The sequence below is a fragment of the Mastigoproctus giganteus genome, chromosome 2 (assembly GCF_048544385.1).
Source record: "Mastigoproctus giganteus isolate SK-2022 chromosome 2, ASM4854438v1, whole genome shotgun sequence".
NCBI lineage: Eukaryota > Metazoa > Arthropoda > Arachnida > Uropygi > Thelyphonidae > Mastigoproctus > Mastigoproctus giganteus.
The window spans coordinates 101,345,278-101,366,518 of NC_143576.1; the positions used below are offsets into that span (position 1 = coordinate 101,345,278).

The 21,241-nt window shown below is 37.3% G+C and overlaps 1 protein-coding gene across 1 annotated transcript in view; it reads left to right on the forward strand.

Annotated features, from left to right (window-relative positions):
- Positions 1–21,241, forward strand: part of LOC150089465 (uncharacterized) — a 1,372,165-nt gene that overhangs the window by 707,519 nt on the left and 643,405 nt on the right. The window contains exons 32-33 of the mRNA XM_090389992.1: positions 1,649–1,702; positions 9,130–9,183. Of these exons, the coding sequence (XP_090246118.1) occupies positions 1,649–1,702; positions 9,130–9,183 (108 nt within the window). The remainder of the gene's footprint in view (positions 1–1,648; positions 1,703–9,129; positions 9,184–21,241) is intronic.

Genomic DNA, 21,241 nt, shown 5'->3' on the forward strand with positions numbered 1-21,241 from the left:
TCAACAGTGACCTGTACTTGCTAAGTAATTCCTCGGTCTCCTATTCTTAATATCATTAGTTCCAACGTGTACAACTATATCACCATTTGTGACCTTAAAAGATGATATCCGCTCTACAACGTCATCAACCTTTGCCCCTGGCAGACACACCCTGGTCCTACTCCACCTATCCTTTTTACAAAGGATAATTATGTATATATATAATTATCCTTTGATAATAATGACAAAGGACTTAATCATGACTTTGAAGGAGCTACCCTCTTAATAGGTTACTTCAATTTAGATAGTAGGTAATAATGACACTTTCACTCAGAAGTGAAAATCAGTTTATCAGAATGTTGCATTTTGAAAGTTTGCTGGTTTCTTAATCACATATTACAGCAAACCAAGAAAAGATAACACAAAGAGTAAAAAAAAAAAAAAAAAAAAGCACAAAGTGCATTGAAGTAATGTGTAGGGTTGCAAATTGTTCACTTATTACAGTTTATTGTCAAAAAAGTTAACCCATATGCCCTCTGTCCCTCCCATTGTTTCTATTAATAATATAATTTAGAAATTTCCAATCTGCACTTTGTTTGTTTTTTATTATCATTTTGCAGCGTACCTTTTTGAATTAATCTAATAATGGAAACAGAAAGGGGGAGATATCGACATTGGCAGATTTAATTGTCGGCAAGGTCACCAAATTCTGAACAGATCTCTCAATACTCAGGCTCCACTGAGTTAGGAATTACAATGCAGAGTTTGTTTAAATAAAAACAAGTATAATTTGGATATTATGGTATTGTATTTTTTCTAGAATGGTATAGATACATAACATAAAATTTCGTGAATGATTATGTAATTTGATTTATTGAAATTCTGGAACAAATTTAACAGTCTGTGAACATAATTTAATGAAGATATGAACATAATTTCAAAAATTCAAACATGCTTATACCTTAATAATTGTTTATGCAAGTAAGAGGAGTTTGAATAAACTGAATTTTCCTAGCTACTCATTTTTTATTTTAATATGTTATTTATGTTAGTATATAAATAGGTATAGCAATATACTCACATCTTGTTCATCATAAGATAACAAACATGTTACACAATGCATGTTACTTTTTTTCTGTTATTTTAATAAATGGAAAAATACTTCTTAATAATATAAATTGCTAGTCTTTGATGTGTTAATAATTTCATCCCTCATTATACTCTACTCTAACATAAACTAAGTCCTTAGTATTCAGTACTGAATGTGGGCTCCTATTTTAGTTCACTAAATGGCCCATATTTCTTAGATCCACCACTGGATATTAACAATACATAGTCACCCTTTTTTGGCAATAAACTGTGACAAGAGTTGAATGTGCCTAGGAGGAAGAGAGACTACTGGTTAAGTTGATTTAATAATCTGCAGACCTGAATAACATTACTGTAGTGAATATTGTATCTTTTTTTGGTATAATTGTAACATTTGAAATATAATGCTCAAATAATTTTTTTTTTTTTTTTGTATTGTGGAGTAAAATGTTATTGCTTATTTAATTATAAATTTACTGACATTTTCTATATTTCTTGTAAAAGTAAACAATAATGGCATCTTAATGCCCCCCCACCAATTATCATTATGTTATACTAACTTTTATTCTGACTTTAACAGGGTTCACGTGGAAAAGATGGATTTCCAGGAATGCCTGGAGAACGAGGCATGCCAGTAAGCAATTTTTCTGTATTTTTATTTTTCAAGATAAGGTTCCCCCCCTTCCCCCTTCCATTGATCTGAACACAATTCATAACTTCAAAAATTCAAACATGCTTATACCTTAATCATTGTTTTATTATCCTAACTTAATCACTGTTTTGTGTTAGCTTATTTATTAAAGATAAAGGCCCTGCAATTTCAGTCTTTACCCTAAGGACATTTGTTGGATCTTTGCCCTTATAGAGAGGTGTACTGATGTCCAAAAGATATGTTTCTTTTTGTGCACCAATAAGCAGAATATCCATGAAGCAGACCTTTCCAGAAAGACATGTCTGCTTCATGGACTACACTAAAGCATACAAAGAGTCAATCATCATGTTCTAATGAAAGTGTTAGAAGAAAAGGGATTGAACAGCAAAGACCTCAGCCTTATAAAAAAAGTCATTGGAGAGAAGACAAGACCTTGGATTATATCAGCATTGAAGGAAGGGTGAGATAAAGGTGCATTCTCTCTAAAGAGATATTCAGAATTTACAGTGAAATAATATATGACAGTGCTCATAGTTGAATAAAAGAGAGATTTTCAAGTGCTTTTTGAGAGAATTGCAGATTTAAGCAGAGAAAAGGGACTAGAAGTGTATTCATTGAAAACAAAGTGTATGGTCATTCCAAAGTAGAGGGACCAAGGAGATGCCATCTCAAAATTGGAAAGAAAGTGGTCAGTGAAGTGACAAGATTTCACTATCTTGGAAGATGGGTCACAGAGGATGGGAGTTGAAACCAAGAAATCAAAAGAAGAATTGGTATGCATAGGAAGCTTTTTGGAGATTAAAGAACATCCAAGAGACAGAATTCCAAATTGATACTAAAAAAAAGTGAGGGGGGATTACAAAATGTTGCAACCCCCTCCCTTCTTTTGCTGCATCTCTTAGTATAATTGGATTGATTCTATTAGCTCCTAATGCATGCCTTCACTTTTAATTGCAATAATGTCAATTTTTGTTCTATTCACTTATCATAAAATCATTCAGTTCCCAGTTAGTATCTGCTGTGCTGTGCTGTGCTGTGCTGATACTAACTGGGAACTGAATGATTTTATCATCAAGTTTGAAAACGTCTTCACATGTTAAAAATGTGGAGGAAAATATTTATTCAGCTATCAACAGCAAGTTCAGGATCAATACTGTTACCATAGATATCAAGCGGACGAATATGGCCAATTACTTTCTTTTTTACTGCTAACATAAGCAAAGGATCCTATGCTATTTTTCTTTGTACACTTAACCATGGGTGTCTCATTATCTGTCTTGCTTGCATAACTCTCTGAGTGGATTTTATTTCAGACTAGTTTATATTCATTATAGGAGTCAAGGATCTCTTGTAATATTTTATGAAAATGTTTATTTCTTCAAGAAATGTTCAAGGAAGTTATTTTAGAAGCTACTATACATTTTGAACTGATTTTGGTCTGTATCTGAACAATACCTCATAGTTGGTATAAAAAGCATAGCAGTTTCTAGAATAACTTCCTTGATCATTTCCTATTTACTGTTTGTATTTATCAAATTTACCATTTAGTTCCACTGAAAAGAACTTAGAAGATGCATAAGACCATTCTAATCTCCCCCTACTCATTAAAATTATTTTATTTGCTAATATATATCCCATATTAATGCATCCCATGAACACTGGGTGGCAGTGACGGCAACTTTGATAGAAAATAATCAGGTTACCTTTTATAACCACATAGTGATTGTTTCTTTCCTTTGCATTTGTAATGGGATAATATAGAATGCAGTCATGAAGCAAATGCAGAAGTGTCCTGTTACAAGGTATGTGGCCAACACACAAGCGAACCAATCTCTAGAAATTAAAGTCCCCTGCCTCCATAATAAGATATTTATGATTTTCTGACCTACTTTATTTATAAAGATGTTTGCTATACTCATTGCACATCACAGTTATCTCAGCTATAAAGATACTCTTATTCCCATTTTTGTTTTCCTAATTCATATATCACACTGGACTGATTCAGTACAGTTATCTATTGGATAATATTAGTAGTGATAAAATGATGCAAAGAAACAAGCTTTCACAGCATCAGCCAAAAAAAGCCCATCCCTTCTAATCCTGTCTTTCTCTAAATTTATTCAAAATACCCACTTCCACAACATTAGGTGAAACTTTATTCCAGCAGTCAATTACTCTAAGGCCAAAAGCAAAGTTTTGCACATCTGTCCTGTAATCATCCTTTTACAATTTAAATATATGTCCTCTTATGTCATTCAAGGAAGAGTAAGGATACCATCAGCATTTAGTTTACTCAACTCTGTTAAAGCATCAAACATTTCAATCAGTCCTCCTTGCAGGTATCCAGTTTCCAGAACTCAGTTTCTTCTTAATAAGAATAGTCTTCTATTTGCCTGACTAAACTTGTCCTTCTCTGTACCTGTTCCAATAGATCCACATCTAGATCATATTTTCCAGTTGGATATGCATTACTCATTCCTTTATACAATGGGATAATCAACTCTTTGTTCTTGTAGACAAAATACTCAGGGATTTTTGCTACCTTACATTCATCAATGTTAAACCTCAGCTGATATTTTTCAGCCTGTCAGCCTAATTTATCCAGGTCTTATTGTAGTAACATACTGATTTCTGTTATTAACTGCCAATCTTTGTATAATCATCAGACTTAGACATTAAGCACAATTATGCCTTCATCAATGTCATTAATAAATATTAAAAACTTTAAGGGGCCTCAGAACTGAATCTTGAAAGTCTCCATTAATAAACATTAGTCCATGAAGAGCAGTGCTTTTAATAATCCCTTTGTCCTTAGCAGTAACTTGTCCCGTTACCACACTATTCCATTTGTACAGCAGTTGTTCATATGGAATCAAGAGCTTTACTGAGATATGAATATATGATGTTGAAAATATTTTTTGCATCCAGTTCCTTTGGGACTACCTCACAATAGCTAATCAAATTGGTCAGACAAGACTCCCCTTAACAAATCCATACTATGATGCCATATAACTGCATTCTGTCAAGATGATCCTGACAACTAATAACTGCATTTTGTCCTGATGATCCTTTAACCACTAACTCCATTATTTTTCCTGGCACAGAAGCCAAGCTCACCTTGAATGTATATATTTGGCAGTTAAAAGCATACCCTCCTTTTCTTCTTCTATCATGTCTGTCATTCCTGCAATATATTGCATTTACTGTATTCAAATACTGCATCTTGTATATTAAATTGAAACCATATTTCTGATATTTCTATTAAGACTTTTTTTGGTAACAACCTTAAGTTACCAATTAAGATTGTTACCAAAGTGAACAATTATGACAGTTTGGTAACTTAACTTAACCACTTAACCAGTACCTCAAATTCATCAGATTTATTAGCTGCACTCATAGCATTATTATGGAAATATATAGGTTAGTTTTAGCATTCTCCACACAACTGTTTAGTAATTTCTTATTTTTTTTTTACAATCCCATAGCTTTATAGCTGAGTGAGCATAGGATTCTTTTAACTGCATATTAGAAATTTCAACTTTTTCTTATCTCTGTGTAATTCTCTACTGAATTTTTCTAATCTAACTGTATGCAGTAATTTCATTAAAGTTTAGGGAAATTTTGAAACTAGAAGTCCACATTTGCAAAACTCATGTGAAGCAAAGTTAGTATTAGTATTAGTAATGGCCGCATGGTGCAAAAAAGCCTATGGCTTATGCTGCACCAGCCAAAAAAAAAAAAAAAAAAAAAAAAATATATATATATATCCGAACAAAACAATGATAAAAACAAAAAAAATAAAAATAAATAAATAAAATAAATAGATAATAATAATTAATAAAATTAAATTAAAAATTAAACCTATCATCCTATGCGTTTCCCTTACCCGAAGGTACTATCCAGATGACCTTTGAATTTCCCCAAACTGTCGGCCTCTACCACCCATGAAGGCAACTTATTCCAGTAATTTATAACTCGCTGGCTAAAATAAAAATTCCTGCAGTCCAATCTAAACATTTCCCCCCCATAACTTGAATTTATGTCCCCTAGTTCTAGCATCATTTATAATCTTGAAAATTTCGTCCTCATTCATTTTACTGATGCCTCTCAGAGCCTTAAACACCTCAATCAAATCTCCTCTAAGGTGTCTAGTTTCCAAACTCTGCAACCCACATATTCAAAGTCTTTCTTCATAAGGATGCCCTTTTGCCGATCTCACCAGGTGAGTTACCCGTCTTTGCACCCTTTCAAGAAGCTCGATGTCTTTCTTTAGGTGCGGTCTCCATACTTGAACACAGTATTCCAAGTGTGGTCTAACATAAGCCATAGACCATCCTAGTCGCCTTTACGAAAGCAATAACCCTTCCATTTACCCCTGATGGTAGTTACCTCTTTGAGTAAATCCCACTTCAGCACACTGTGATCACTGCCACCTAGTGGTTCCTCTATCTGCAGATTCTTAATGTATGAAGAATCACTACTGATAATCAAATCAAGAGTATTACTCCCTCTAGTTGCCTCCCGAACAGAAAACAATCATCCAATAAATCCACAAATGCCTTGCTAGTGTGCGAGTGACCAACCCACAAATTCCAGTCAATATCTGGGAAATTAAAATCCCCCATTATAAGACTCTCAGATTTACTGGCCCACTCTATTTCCCTGTACGGTTTCTTATTATACTCATCAGAGTCATTAGGCCTATAGCACACTCCTACTCTCAATTTTTATCTCCCAGTGCTTATGTTACACCAAACTGACTGGACACTGCACTGTCCAGCGATGTCGACTGGCTTTACTTCCTTGGATTTTATGAGTTTCTTAACTAATAGCATAACCCCTCCTCCCCTCCTGTCCTGTCTATCCTTTCTGTTGACGTTGTACGCCCCAAATTCCAGTTCTTCATTCCTTATATCTGTGTGACACCACGTCTCTGATATCCCAACAATATCCGGCTTTAATGCTTTGAGCAATACCTCAAATTCATCAAATTTATTTACCAAACTCCTAGCATCGGTGTACACGCAAGTATACATGCACCTATTCTTTTTCTTAGCTACCCTAACACAACCCATGTGTTTACTTGTACCGCAATGACTCCCAGCAGTCTCTGAAATATCCTGCATCTTGTTTTCCAGGCTTTTGCTCATTCCAATAGTAGCAGTGCAAGAATCACTCTCACCTCTGCCAGTGGCTACTGTTAATCTATTAGTCCTTGTATCCCCCCAAGCTAGCAGTTTTCCGACCCACCTAACATTGCCTCGATAGCATCAGCAAATATTCTTGCACCCTTTCTATTTAAGTGTATTCCATCCTGTAGAAGCATTCCTTTCTGTTAACAAATGCAGACCAGGCTGAAAAAAATTCTAGCCCTTGAGCCTTGCACAATCTTTCCAGGGCCGAATTGATCGATAAGGCTCTCATCATATACTCCCTCCTATCGTGTCTGGGCAGAATTGCAGACCCTTTCAAATTCAACCCTAATTAACGGCTTTTTTTCAACAGTGACCTTTACTTGTTATGTAATTCTGCCGGTCTCCTACTCTTAATATCATTAGTGCCAATGTGTACAACTATATTACCTTTAGTGCCCTTAAAAGATGATATCCGCTCTACAACGTCATCAACCTTTGCCCCTGGCAGACATACCCTGGTCCTGTTCCACCTATCCTTTTTACAAGCATGTTCCCCGTTTCCCTGACAATAGAGTCACCAACAACTACTAGTTCCTGTGGGTCCAGCGCATTCTGACTTGGCGGTTGCCGCTGTGTTGCACGATGACTAAGCGCAAGCTCTTGATGTGGGCAGCTGAGAGCTTGATGGGCCCCCTCACTTTAAATCCTTCGAGGGCATCCACCCTGTCCTTCAAGCTCTCATATAAGCCCATAACAACGCTGAGTTGTCGCCTGATTTCATTACACTCCTTGCATCACGCACACACAAGACATCCCCCATGGCAATATCATGTCCCATACCCGATTGCTCCGCAACCATCATGCAAGCAGTGCATTTTAAAAGGCTGTGATTCAGAGGACAAATGACCCCCTCAGTTCTCCTCTGAGCCACAGCACTCCCATTTTCTTGAGCCTTTTGCTTTGCTGCCCTGGTCTTAGTCATGATTTCAATTTAATTTCAATAAAATTTCAATTTCAGTACAAAATTATAACCCTAAACTTGTATCCCTACACAGTTATAATGGTATATATATTTTTCAGTTTCAAGTGTTAATTTTCTACGAGTTCCCTTTATATAACTTCCGTATCAAGTTATGTATTAATTAATTATGTTACGTTTATAATGTAAGTCGTTATATGTATTTAGTTAAAAGTTAATTTAATTGACAACGAAATTTAACAAGTTTAATAGATTTACTTATTAATTGACAATTGACAATATTATACTATACTAACGCTATCTAGTTTGGTATATAATGTATCGTATGACAAAGGCGGCAAGTTACGAACGGGTAAATCTACGGACAAGTATTGATTACTTTCATATCTCGCTGTCTCAATTAGAATAAACTAGCGATCCTGCCTAGGTCTATAAGCTACTTATAGAAAATAATTTGATGTAAAAAATGGTCAATAAAGTGGCTAAATATGGCTAAAAAACTTCTCGTTCAGTGGAGCTGCAACTTGTAACACGTGGATTTGATACCCTTACCGATACTTTTATGCAATTCAATGCACAATTATGATGCAAACAGACATGGAGGGTAGCATGCAGTGTAACCAGGTGGAAGGCCATGCTATTGACTTGCATAGTGGAATATTGTATTCCAGTCTGAGACTGCTACTTGGGCATTGTCTGGTGGGAACAGTAAAGGAACGTCCATACAAGGAGAAACTAGTGATGTGTGGATTACAGAGCTTGGAAACTAGACGTCTTGAATGTGGGAGGATTGAAGAGCATGGCTTATGTTAAATTAACATTTAGCTGACCACAGGAATAAATTTCCCATCCTGGCTTGTTGAGGATGACAGCCCGGTGAAATTTAAGGGGCAGCTGGATCAGTATCTTCTGGCATTGAGAAGAGTTAAGGGATGAGATTTAAGGATTGCATAAACTTTTTTTTTTTTTTTTTTTTTTAGTTTATGTGGCAAAAGCCTGCCTTATTGCATTTTTTGGCCTTTACTAATATTATTATTATTGAGCAAAATACTACACACATTGTAGGCAATAGTGGCATGAATTTTTAACAGGAAAACAGTTCATAAGAAGTTAGGAGACAGATGCTAATTAGTTTTGAAAAGAGAAAAATTGGTCATTTAGTGTAACATCATAAGTAGGAATATAACTAGTGTTGATGAAATGGCTACATTGAGTTGCATACTTTTTATTCCAGCTTTATTTACTATTATTTTATATTTAATATTATTTCATTGGAATTTCATTGTTCTTTTTAGGGTGAAATAGGTCCTTCTGGACCTCCTGGTCCACCTGGCGTGATTGGGCCTCAGGTAAATGACTCAGTATTGTTTGTAATAAAATAAAGAGGAATTTGAAAATTATGTTACTGTCAGACATTTTTTTTTTATGGTTTATGTGCATCACTTTTAGAATTAAAAAAATATATATATAACAAACAAAAATTAATTAAAATAATTAAAAATTAATCATTATCAATCTGTAGTAGACATTGAAAACACATACTTTGTAAAAAAAAAAAAAAGTTAGTATAATAATAGGAGGTCTTCAGAATAACTTTTTTGAGCAGGGGGGGTCTCTTTTATTTATTTTATGTAAAAGTGATTTTTTCAGGTTATTAATCCTTTGTGGAGTGAGTTCCCTGAACAAGTCTGGGCCCTCCTGATCAGTGAGTTTTCTGCTAGTGGTGAACTCTGTGGAGCAAGTTTCTTCATGAAATGTTGAAAATTCAAACTAATTAAAGCTTTGTACTTAAATGGTTTAAATTATTAATTTGCTCTTATTTAGACTTTTTTGTCCAATAGTACTTCTTTTTTCATGTAATACTGTCTTTTTTTTGTCTTATTACTTAATTCAGTTTGTGGGCCTGATTTTCAGTGAAAATCAGGCCAACAAACTGAATTAATTAATGAATGAATTAATAGTCTTTGTAAGTCAGATTCAGGGAACAATGGCTAACAGGTGCCATTTCCTTATCTAATTTTGTGCTGACATTCATTATAAACTATGTCTAGGGCGGTGTGATTGTTTAACCCATTGTTTGTTGCAGTTCTAGAAATTTAGCCATGTTGAACAATTACTTATAAATACTGATAAAAGATGGCGGCACATACTGGAAGATTTCAAGACATTTCATAAATAAATGAACACATTATTTTAAATGTACAGGAAGTGCTCATTGTTCATTGCCCTTTGTTCATTGTTTCATTAATTCATCACCACTTGTCTCTTGCATGAGCACCATGGGATTACTCAGTTCATATTGCTGAAATTCTTAAAATTTTGTATAAGTTTCATTTCAGCCTTAATGTTACTTTCAGTTATTTATATTTTCAGGAATAATATTAAATAAAGCTAAAAATATCAGAACTAATATTAAAAAAGTTAAAAATCTTTAGTTGTTTAATACAAAATACCTTTAAATATTTTTAACACTTCTTACTATAATTAGTGAAATTAATGTAAATTGTCTCTAATGAAATTTACATATACATATTAAACGGTTGGAGTCGGTGTGAATTAAAAAGCTTTTAATGATAGTAATGGATGGTTTGATCACTTTAAATGCAGTTTCCAGTTTCAAAGAACTTCACAAATAGAAAGAAAAGCAAATAAAACAACTGAAAAATGAAGCTGCAATATCTCAGTCCTTGCAGAAGTAAAATGGTGATTTTTTTGTTTATTTATAACTTAATGCATGAAGGCTTTTTTGCTGAAGGCTTTTTATACTGAGGAGAAAAACAGTTGGTGACCTAAGAACACAAATTGTGGTGGAGAGAGAGAGGGAAGGAAGATATACACTAATTGAGGGTGGCGCCTCAGTAGCCAGGTGGGCAAGAGCGGCAGTGCGTAGCACACGCTTCTTGATTAGACCGGGGTTCAAGCCCGTGACCACCACATACGGAGGATACGGAAAGGTCAGGGAGTGACCACCGCATATCCCCGGAGCAATATGGCCTTAGTTGCTAATGCTCCTAAAAATCAAATAACAACAACATAACAACTAATTGAGGAGGGATTTGAATTGCCAGTTTTTTTCTATTTAGTAATATTTGTATACGTTATTAAAAGTGATCAGTGTAATCTTAAAGAACATGTGTTTTATGCATAAATATGTATATATTTTTTTGTTTGAAATATATCTTTTTTTCTTGCAATATATGTCATGTGCAAGTTAGTACATGTGGCGGTGTGATTGTTTAACCTCGTTATTTGTCACAGTTCTAGAAATTTTACTATGTTGAACAATGTGAAATTCCTATACTTGAAACAACCTCGAAAATCATAAATAAGAAAATCTTTGTTAAGGTATATGACATCATTCATTATATAACTGAAAAAGATCTGATAAAGAAGACAGCTTCAATTAGACTGCAGCTTAATGTTTGAAGTATAGAAGTGAGTGCATAATAATAAGTTGATTATAGATTATAAAGATTTTATTATAGAAGGTTTTACAAATGAGTTTAACCTTCTATAATATATATGAATAAAGTGAGAGGGAAGGGAAAGGCTACTTCCTCATTTTTCTATCTTCTTATTTCCATTTTTCTACCTTCTTATTTCCACTTTCTGATTATTCCATCACACACACACACACACACACACACACACACACACACACACACACACACACACACACACACACACACACACACACAGTAAGATATAATAATATAGTATAATATAATATTAACCCCAGGGGCTCACATCTGGGGAGAATGGATTTGGCCACTCAGGGTCCTGAGCTGGATATAATCATTCTTCTCTTTCTTAGTGATTCTCTTCTACTTCTGACTCTAACTTCTGAAACTAACAGCTCTGTCATACTTATGGCATCCTCTGATCCCTCTTTGTGAATTGGAGATACATTTGCACATCTCCAGTCTGCATCGACCTCTCCTGAATTTAATGATGCTGTCATAATTTTGGCTAAGGGTTTGCTGCTTCCTTTGCTGCCTTCCCTTAATATAACTGGATAGATACCATCCACCCCAGATGCCTTTCTTATGTTTAACTTCAACACTTTCTCTTCCACTTTCCTCTCAGTTACTCCAAAATCATTTAGGTCCCTTGTAGAGTCTGGTAAACTTCTGGCTTCCACTTCCCTAAAGAATGCCTCATGTGTGAAGGTAGATGCAAAATACTCATTCAGTTTGTCAGCAATCTGAGCAGTTCATCAACGGTCTAACCATCGATATCAAGTGAATCAATTTGATCCATCCCCTTCCTTCTGTATTTTTATAAAAAAAGAAGTCTGCTGTTTTTCTTTGCATTCTTTGGCAAAGATTTCTGGAATTTGTCTCTGCTGGCTTAACCTCCTTTGTGATTTGATTTCAGACTAGTTTATATCTACCATAGGCTTCTGTTTCACTTGATAGTTTATTAGCATTAGCATTAGTAGAGGCATATGATGCAAGAAAGCAAGCTTATTCAGCATCAGCCAAAAAAAAAAAAAAAAAAAAAAAAAAAACACAACCACTACTCCCATTTCACTCCTCCGTTCGTTCGAAATACCTGTCCAGCTGAGCCTTAAATTTGTTTAGGCTATCAACTTCAACAACAAGTGATGGAAGTCTATTCCACAAACCAACTGCCCGCTGGCTAAAGGCAAATTTCCGCACATCTATCCGACATCCGTACTTCCTCAATTTGAATTTATGCCCTCTCAGGTGATTATTCTGAGCAAGAGGAAGAATCCCATTGGCATTGAGCATGCTCAAGCCATTCAAAGCCTTATACACCTCTATCAGATCACCTCGCCGATGCCTAGTCTCCAGACTCTGTAATTTGCAAAACTTAAGCCTTTCTTCGTAAGAGCAACCCTTTGTTCCATTCACTAATCTTGTTGCCCTTCTCTGTACTCGTTCCAGCAGCTCTACATCCTTCTTGAAATGAGGCCTCCAGACCTGTATACAGTACTCAAGGTGTGGCCTGACCAATGCCTTACACAAGGAAATAATCACATTCCTATCCCTGCTAGAAAAATTCCTGTATATAATTGACAAGACACCATGAGCTACTCTTGCAGCTCGTCTGCACTGCTCAGAGAACTTCATATCTGCCTGCACAACCACCCCCAGGTCCCTTTCATTCTCTACCACTGTCAGCGTAGTACCTCAGAGTTGATACGTTGATCTGGGGTTACTGTTTCCCATATGTAGTACTTTACATTTGTCAATGTTAAACTTCATTTGCCACCTCTCAGCCCATCTGCTCAACCTTTCCAGATCCTGTTGCAGCAGCATAGCATCAGTAGTGTCCTTAACAACCCTGCCAACCTTTGTATCGTCTGCAAACTTGGACATTAAGCTTGATATACCATCATCAATATCATTTATAAATACAGAAAACAACAATGGACCCAACACTGAACTCTGAGGAACTCCACTAATAACATTAGTCCACGTTGAGCAGTGTCCATTGATTACCACTCTCTGTCTTCTGCCACTCAACCATCCCTTTATCCATAGCAGCAATTTGCCTCCAATGCCACACTGCTCCAATTTGTGCAGCAGTCTTCCATGCGCAACAGTATCAAAAGCCTTTCTAAGATCCAAATATATAATATCAAAGTTATTCCCTGCATCCAGTTCTTTTGTGACTACATCATAGTATCCTATCAAATTGGTCAGACAAGACCTGCCCTTAACAAAACCATGCTGTGTCTGAGCTATAACTGAATTCTTGTCTAGATGATCCTGCAGTGCTTCTTTAACCAGTGCCTCCATTAATTTTCCTGGAACCGAAGTTAAACTAACAGGTCTATAATTACTTGTGTCAGCCTTTGATCCTCCTTTGTGAATTGGGGTTACATTTGCACATCCCCAGTCTATGGGTACCTCCCCTGAGTCCAAAGAAGCTCTCATAATTATGGCTAGGGGTTTGCTTACTTCCTTTGCTGCCTCCTTTAATATAACTGGATAGATCCCATCCACCCCGGGTGCCTTTTTTATGTTTATCCTTAACAATTTCTCCTCCACTTTCCTCTCAGTTATTAGAAAATCATCTAGCTCACTGCCAATGTTTACTTCACCTACGACATTCCCCTTCCTGAATAAACTCCTCATGTGTGAATGTAGATGCAAAATACTCGTTTAGATTGTTAGCCACCTGAGCAGGATCCTCAACTGTTGAACCATCAACATCCAGTGGACCAATCTGATTCATCCCTTTCCTTCTTGAGTTTAAATAGGTAAAGAACTCTTTTCTGGTTTTCTTTGCATCCTTTGCCAAGGATTTCTCATAATATGCATCCCATGCATTTTTCTTCTCTGTTATGAGTCCCATTAGTTCATCCGACCTCCATTTAGGCATAAACCTTGAATGGTATTTCTTAGTTGAATGAAAAGCCACTAGGCTTTTCATTCAATTAATTCCTTGAATACTTCCCATTTAGAATTTGCTGATAGTTGCAGTAGATGTTTAAAAACTATCTGAGATCACTGTAATCAGACCACCTTTATGAAAGCAAAAACTCTTCCAGGCTTCTTGTACCTGTAGTTGTGGATGTTATCTATTCCTGGAGTTCCCCAGTTGTGAGAGTTCTTGATCGTCTGTTTTCTTTTTCCCGAATCTCCCACACCTCTCATTTCTTATACATCCTTTGTTTTCTTGAGTTCTAATTCTATCCAGAGGCTTGGCTGTTATGTCTTACTTCCCTGCTCCATATGTTTCCCCAGAACTCCTCAATCACCTTCTGCTCAGGTGGTCCGTTCCCTTCTTTCCCATCTTCTCTGAGACTCCCTGTAGAAGCCTCTTTGGTCCTCATCAAAGATTCGGTTGTTTATTTTCCTCTGGGAGCTCTCCTTGTATAGGTGTAGTCCCTTGCTGAGTGCAAGGAGGTTCTGCTTCAATGTGTCCAAGTACTCTCCTATTCTCTGATTTTTTGTCTTATGTTTGCTGTGGAAGCTCCCGAGGATGCTCTTCACTTTTCCAATTAATTTCTTACTCCTCTTACCCCATTGGTACTGGGTCAATTGGCCTATATTGAATCTTAATTCTTCTAATTTCTGCTGAAGTCTTCTTTCCCAAGCTGGTGATTCCTTCTGTTTTTGGTTCTTCTGCTGCTGGTCTCTTGTTTCTCTTCCATTAATTCTCATGGCTGCTACTGCAGCACAATACATGGCTGTGTGGATGGCCTCCAGTGTTGCACCATTGCTGTCGAGGTAATGCGGTATTATGTGCTGATTGAGTTGGTCTGTGACTCTTCACAAGGTTCTATTTGGCCTCTGCTTTGCTATCATATGAGTCTTTGTGGGGTACATTCCTTCCAATTCTGTTATGGCCTTCTTCCACTTGTCCTCTATTCTGTTATGGCATTCTTCCACTCGTCCTCTATTCTGTTATGGCATTCTTCCACTCGTCCTCTATTCTGGATACCATTACCTTGTCTTTTTCCACTTCACCTGCTGTGGGTTGTATTTCTTTTTGCTCTTTCTCCTCTGGTTCCATATTCTTTATCTTTTGTAGTTGATCACCCACGTCCTGTTTGATTTTTTCCAAGGTTGCAGAAGCTACCAGGTTCTTCGTGATGATGGTCCTTCTCTGGTCTGCTATTCGCTGTTCTGTGACCTGAATATCCATGAATCATTCCAGCCACTTGGTATGTAGTCTCACCCTGTAAGTTGTCATATCGGTCTCCAGCTTCGTTATTTCGTAGTATGCTTGCATGATGTACGTATTCATTTCGATGCTCCACTTCATGTGTGGCATTTTCTCTCTTCCTGGGTGGTCACTAACGCAGTTGTGCAGGAAGCACTTCTAGTTGGTGTGGCTGGATGGTCTTGCCCTTCTCTTGTGGCAGCCATACAGGGGACAGCGCCACTTGCTCTACTATCTTCCTCGGGAGACCGGCTCTGATTTTTCGAAACGACCCCTCACCTGATACAACACACCTGATATCCTTCCTGATGAGATAGAACATGCGTTGAAGAAAATAAAGAATCAGAAAGCCCCAGGGGAAGATGAAGTTATTGTAGGGTTGTTAAAATTGGGAGGAAGAGACATGACACAAAAACTGGCAACACTCTTCACAAAATGCATTAGAAAAGGTTTGATGCCTAAGGAGTGGAATAATGCAATCATAGTTTTGCTGCATAAGAAAGGAGTTAAATCAGAAATTGGAAATTATAGACCAATTAGCTTGTTATCCCACATCTACAAGTTGTTCACAAGACATTACTAACAGATTAGAAAGAATACTTGTTGAAAATCAACTGAAAGAGTAAGCTGGTTTTAGGACAGGATTCTCAACTATGGATCACCTTCACATAATATCACAGCTAATTGAGAAAGCAAATGAATATAAAACACCATTATGCCTGGCATTTGTGGATTATGAAAATGCATTTGACTCTATACAGCATAAGGCAATGTTTCGGGCACTGGAAAGACAGGGCATAGATACCCCCATATATTATGATTTTGAAGAAAATATATGAGAATGCTATCTCCTTTATTAGACTAGTCAAAGACAGTAGTAAATTTAAAATTGAAAAAGGAGTTCGACAAGGAGGCACAATATCTCTGAAGTTGTTTTCTGCTGCCCTTGAGGAAGCTTTCAGATTAGACTGATCGCAGAAAGGAGTCAATGTGAATGGAGAGTACCTAAACCATTTATGATTTGCAGATGACATTGTGGTCATAAGCCACAATCCCAAAGAATTAGAGGAAAATCTTAATCAGTTATGCAGAGTTAGTAAGGATTTTAGACTAAAGATGAATATGGCTAAAACAAAAGTAATGATGAACAAGTATGCCACAGAAATGGATATAATGATTGAAGGGGCAGTAATTGAAAAGGTGGAGTCATATACTTATCTGGGACAAGTCATTAGCTGTAATAATGATAAATGGCTGGAAGTCAAGAGGAGAATAAATTTTGGATGGATAGCATCAGGTAATATAGTCACATACTGAGGAGCAATATCCCAATTTGTCTGAAACGTAAAATAATGAACCAGTGTATACTCCCCAACATGACTTATGGAAGTGAAACTTGGGCACTCACCAAAAGAATGGAAGAGAAGCTGAGAACTACACAGCGAAGAATAGAATAAATTATATTGGGAATCAGACTGTTAGATAAGTAGAGAAACACATGAATTAGGCAGCAAACTCAAGTAAAGGACTAAAACTAAAGAACTAAAATGGTCTTGGGCAGGACACATAGCTCGAAGACATGATGACAGATGGACTAAGAAAATAACAGAATGGTACCCAAGAGGAGCTAGAAGAAAACCTGGAAGGCAACCTGAAAACCTAAAGGCAAATTTCCGCACATCTATTCTACATCTGTCAAATTAAGAAAAGACAGATGTAGAATAGATGTGCGGAAATTTGCCTTTAGCCAGCGGGTGGTTAATTGCTGGAACAAACTTCCATCTGTCGTTGTGGAAGTTGATAGGTTGAATAAATTTAAGGAGGAACTGGACAGGCATTTGGAAGGAATGGTGTGATTTTTTTTTTTTTTTTTTTTTGGCTGATGGTGCATAAGCTCATCATTTGCTTTCTTGCATCACATGCCACTACTACTACTACTACAACAACGGAAATGGACAGATGAAATTCATGAGTTTGTGGGTAGTAAATGGATGGCCATTGCACAAAACAGAAGTAACTGGAAAGTTGCTGGAGAGGCCTTCATCCTGCAGTGAATTGAAAATGGCTGATGATGCTGATTGTGATTAATTACTACTGATTGTGTAATAATTTAATAATTTTATTTGTTTTAGTAATATATATCTTTACTTACTTTCAGCATGTAATCTAAGTGAATCTTTATTAGTTTCACCTGCAATCCAAGTTGCATAATCTGACAGTTTTCTGTTTCATTCTGAATTAATAATATTTTCATATAGTGTATGGTTTAAAAGTATTCAGAGATCTTAGCACAATTGTTTTAATCTGTTACTTAATAATTATAATTCTTTTAGCACATTTATTAATTAATTTAAAAATTTTAATTTCCATATTATGGAAATTATAATTATTAAATTAATATGTAGACTACAAAGTCCCAAAAACTGGAAACCGTAAGGGTTCAGGAGTCTGAATCATTCCAGTTTTAAGACAAAAGAGTCTTACCAAGTATTATCATACATTATATTTTTGCTCTTCATTTAGAAAAATATTTATGCTCTCATTGGAAGTTATTCTACTGTTTTAATCTTATATTCAGAACTTTCTTTTTGTGCTTGCCCTGATTTCTTTCAGGCTAGCTTTTACATTACCATACTGCACTTCTGTCAGGCAACTGTCACAATTCCAATATTTAAATCTAACCTTTAATAATATATAATATCAATGCAGTTGGTACAGAATTATCACCTACACCCATTACAACAGTTCTCAAAACAGTTTTTGTGTTTATGACAACTTGTATTGTCATTATTTTTATATATTCTGCAATGGCGGTGGTGACACTTTTGCCACCGCGCATGGCTAGAGTCACTTAATATATTAAACAATCCGAAGGCCATAAACCACTGCAAAGGTATGAGAATGCACCCCATCCTGGAGACAACCATTCTACTCCTCGAAAAACGCTGGAATAAAACAGCGCATGTTCATGCGACAACAATAGGAAACCAGCTTGAATAACGTGACTTCACTCTCAGCTCACTGCACGCATAACTATATCAGTTGTATTCAAATTTCAATCTATTAGTTGATAAAGAGACTCGTCAGCCTCGAAAGCTTCTACTGTATATTTGTGTTATTAAATACATTCACTGGGTTATACTGTATTTTTCTCTTAACTATGGACCCCAGTACACAAGGCTCTCTCGTGATAATACGTTCCCTTTACGGCTGCAATGTCTTCAATGATTGTATGCAATTACAGAAGTCCATCTACGCATTGCACATAGGTGCAAAAGCAAGCGGATAATCCCTAAAGGGTTCCACTACAGAGCCCCATTCCACAACTCTCGTATGGAACATGCCTGTTTCAGCTTCAGTCTACAAACATTAAAATTGTAGATAACCCATCTCCACCGTGCAAGCAAGAGCGCTGACTACAACAAGTCCAGACTCTTACAACAACTGCAAGGTAAGATCTCGCCTATCATATTTACGAACCTTGTACATACCATCTGTCATCGAGCTAATCAGATCTCTGATACCTACCGTTTACGCCAACAGCGCAAATTCATAAACTTAAGCAGAAAAGCTAACTCCTCAAAGGTGAGCACAATGACGCAACTTCCTTCGTCTTGAACCTAAGCAGCAAACAACTATCCACTGAACAGCTCAATGTCTTATCCAGCGGCATGAAGTTCGCCGTCGTACCATCTAAACCTCCAGTCACACAGCTTGCTATGGGTAGAAGCCAGTATTACCAACCTTCCCTAAGAAACTGCCAATGAGATCCGTTTCAGGACTGCCGCAGCACTCGGCAAACTTACTCAAACCTTAACCATCGTCAACATACCGCCCTATCATCTATAAGAAAAGACAACACCATCGTTGTACTTCCTGGTGATAAAGGGCACCGGACTGCTGTATTAGACCGATCAGCCTACCGAGAGAAAGCCCTGGCCCTACTACTAGACCCAAATGTATATGAACCTCTGTCTGATCCACCCATTAAGATCTTGAAACGTCTTGAGACACATGTTAATAAACTCGTCAACACATGGTTTAAAAATAAGAAAATCTCGACTACAACTCAGCGTCTTCTACATGCCACCGGCTGCCAATTGCCGCAATTCTATGGATTGCCAAAGATCCGCACAAACCAGGTATTCCCCTCAGACCTATAGTATCATGCTGCAATGCCCCAATGTATGAACTATCCAAGCATATTGCGCGCCTCCTCTCACCTCTTGTGGGAAATACCACACACACCGTCAAAAATAGCGGCGAATTCACCCACCTCATTAAAGACCTTTCAATTCCTGACAGCTCCATCATGGCATCATTTGATATGGTCTCATTATTCACTTCAATTCCCGTCCAACAGGCCATACTCTGCGCCAGGAGGCTCCTCGAAAACAACTTAAGCCTTCCAACCAGAACATCACTATCCATTGATGACATCTGCTTATCAAGCAGCATCTTCACCTTTGAGGATTCAACCTACCAACAAGTGCATGGCACTGCCATGGGTGCCCCTGCCAACATCGCCATGGAAGATTTAGAGGAGCAGATACACCCGAACCCACCTGTACCTATTACAACATGGTGCAGATACGTTGACGATATTTTCACTGTAACACCACGTGGCTCTGAAACAGCATTACTAGAATACCTTAATTCCCTGTCTAATTTCATACAGTTTACTCTAGAGTTAGAAATCAATGAGGCGCTCCCATTCCTGGATGTCTTAGTGCAATGCGTAGGCCCACGTCTAGAGACTTCGGTATACCATAAACCTATGTGGTGCGGACAATTTACAAACTACAGATCTGGCCATGCACCCAGTCATCTCAACAGCACTGCCCGCACCCTATTCTCCAGGGCTTGGAGCTATTCCAGCACTGATGCAATCAGATGCAATGAGATTTCCCATGTGAGGACAGACCTGATAAAATGTGGATATCCATCCCATGTGCTAGACAGATGCCTATTACAAGCACAAGAACTCGCATCCCACCCAAGACCCCCGAACCAAGACAGTATACAATCCGCCTACATTCCCTACTATCCAGTCGTGTCAGGTCGGATCTCAAAAATCCTCAGAAGTTACAACATCAAATGCGTACAGCTTCCCTGCAGAAACCTACGTTCGCTTGTCTCCAGTGTGAAGACCCCTGTCACACCTCTTTCACGCAGAAATGTAATGTACCGCATCACCTGCAGAGACTGTGACAACTGCTACATAGGTGAGACATCAAGACATCTTCAAGATCGCCTTATGGAGCATGACAGAGCAATCCGGCTTGCCGAAACTGACTAGTCTGCAGTCGTGGAACATTTTTGGGCCACCAACCACGATCTCGATCCCAAACGTGACTTCGAAATAGTGGACCACTCGCAACACTTTCGCCACCACGCATGTCTAGAGTCACTTAATATATTAAACAATCCGAAGGCCATAAACCGCTGCAAAGGCATGAGAATGCACCCCATCCTTGAGACAACCATTCTACACCTCGATAAACGCTGGAGTAAAACAGTGCATGTCCGTGTGACAAAAATAGGAAACCAGCTTGAATAACGTGACTTCACTCTCAGATCATTGCATGCATAACTATATCAGTTGTATTCAAATTTCAATCTATTAGTTAATAAAGAGACTCGTCAGCCTCAAAAGCTTCTACTGTATATTTGTGTTATTAAATACATTCACTGGGTTATACTGTATTTTTCTCTTTACTATGGACCCCAGTACACAAGGCCCTTTCGTGATAATTTCATGATACT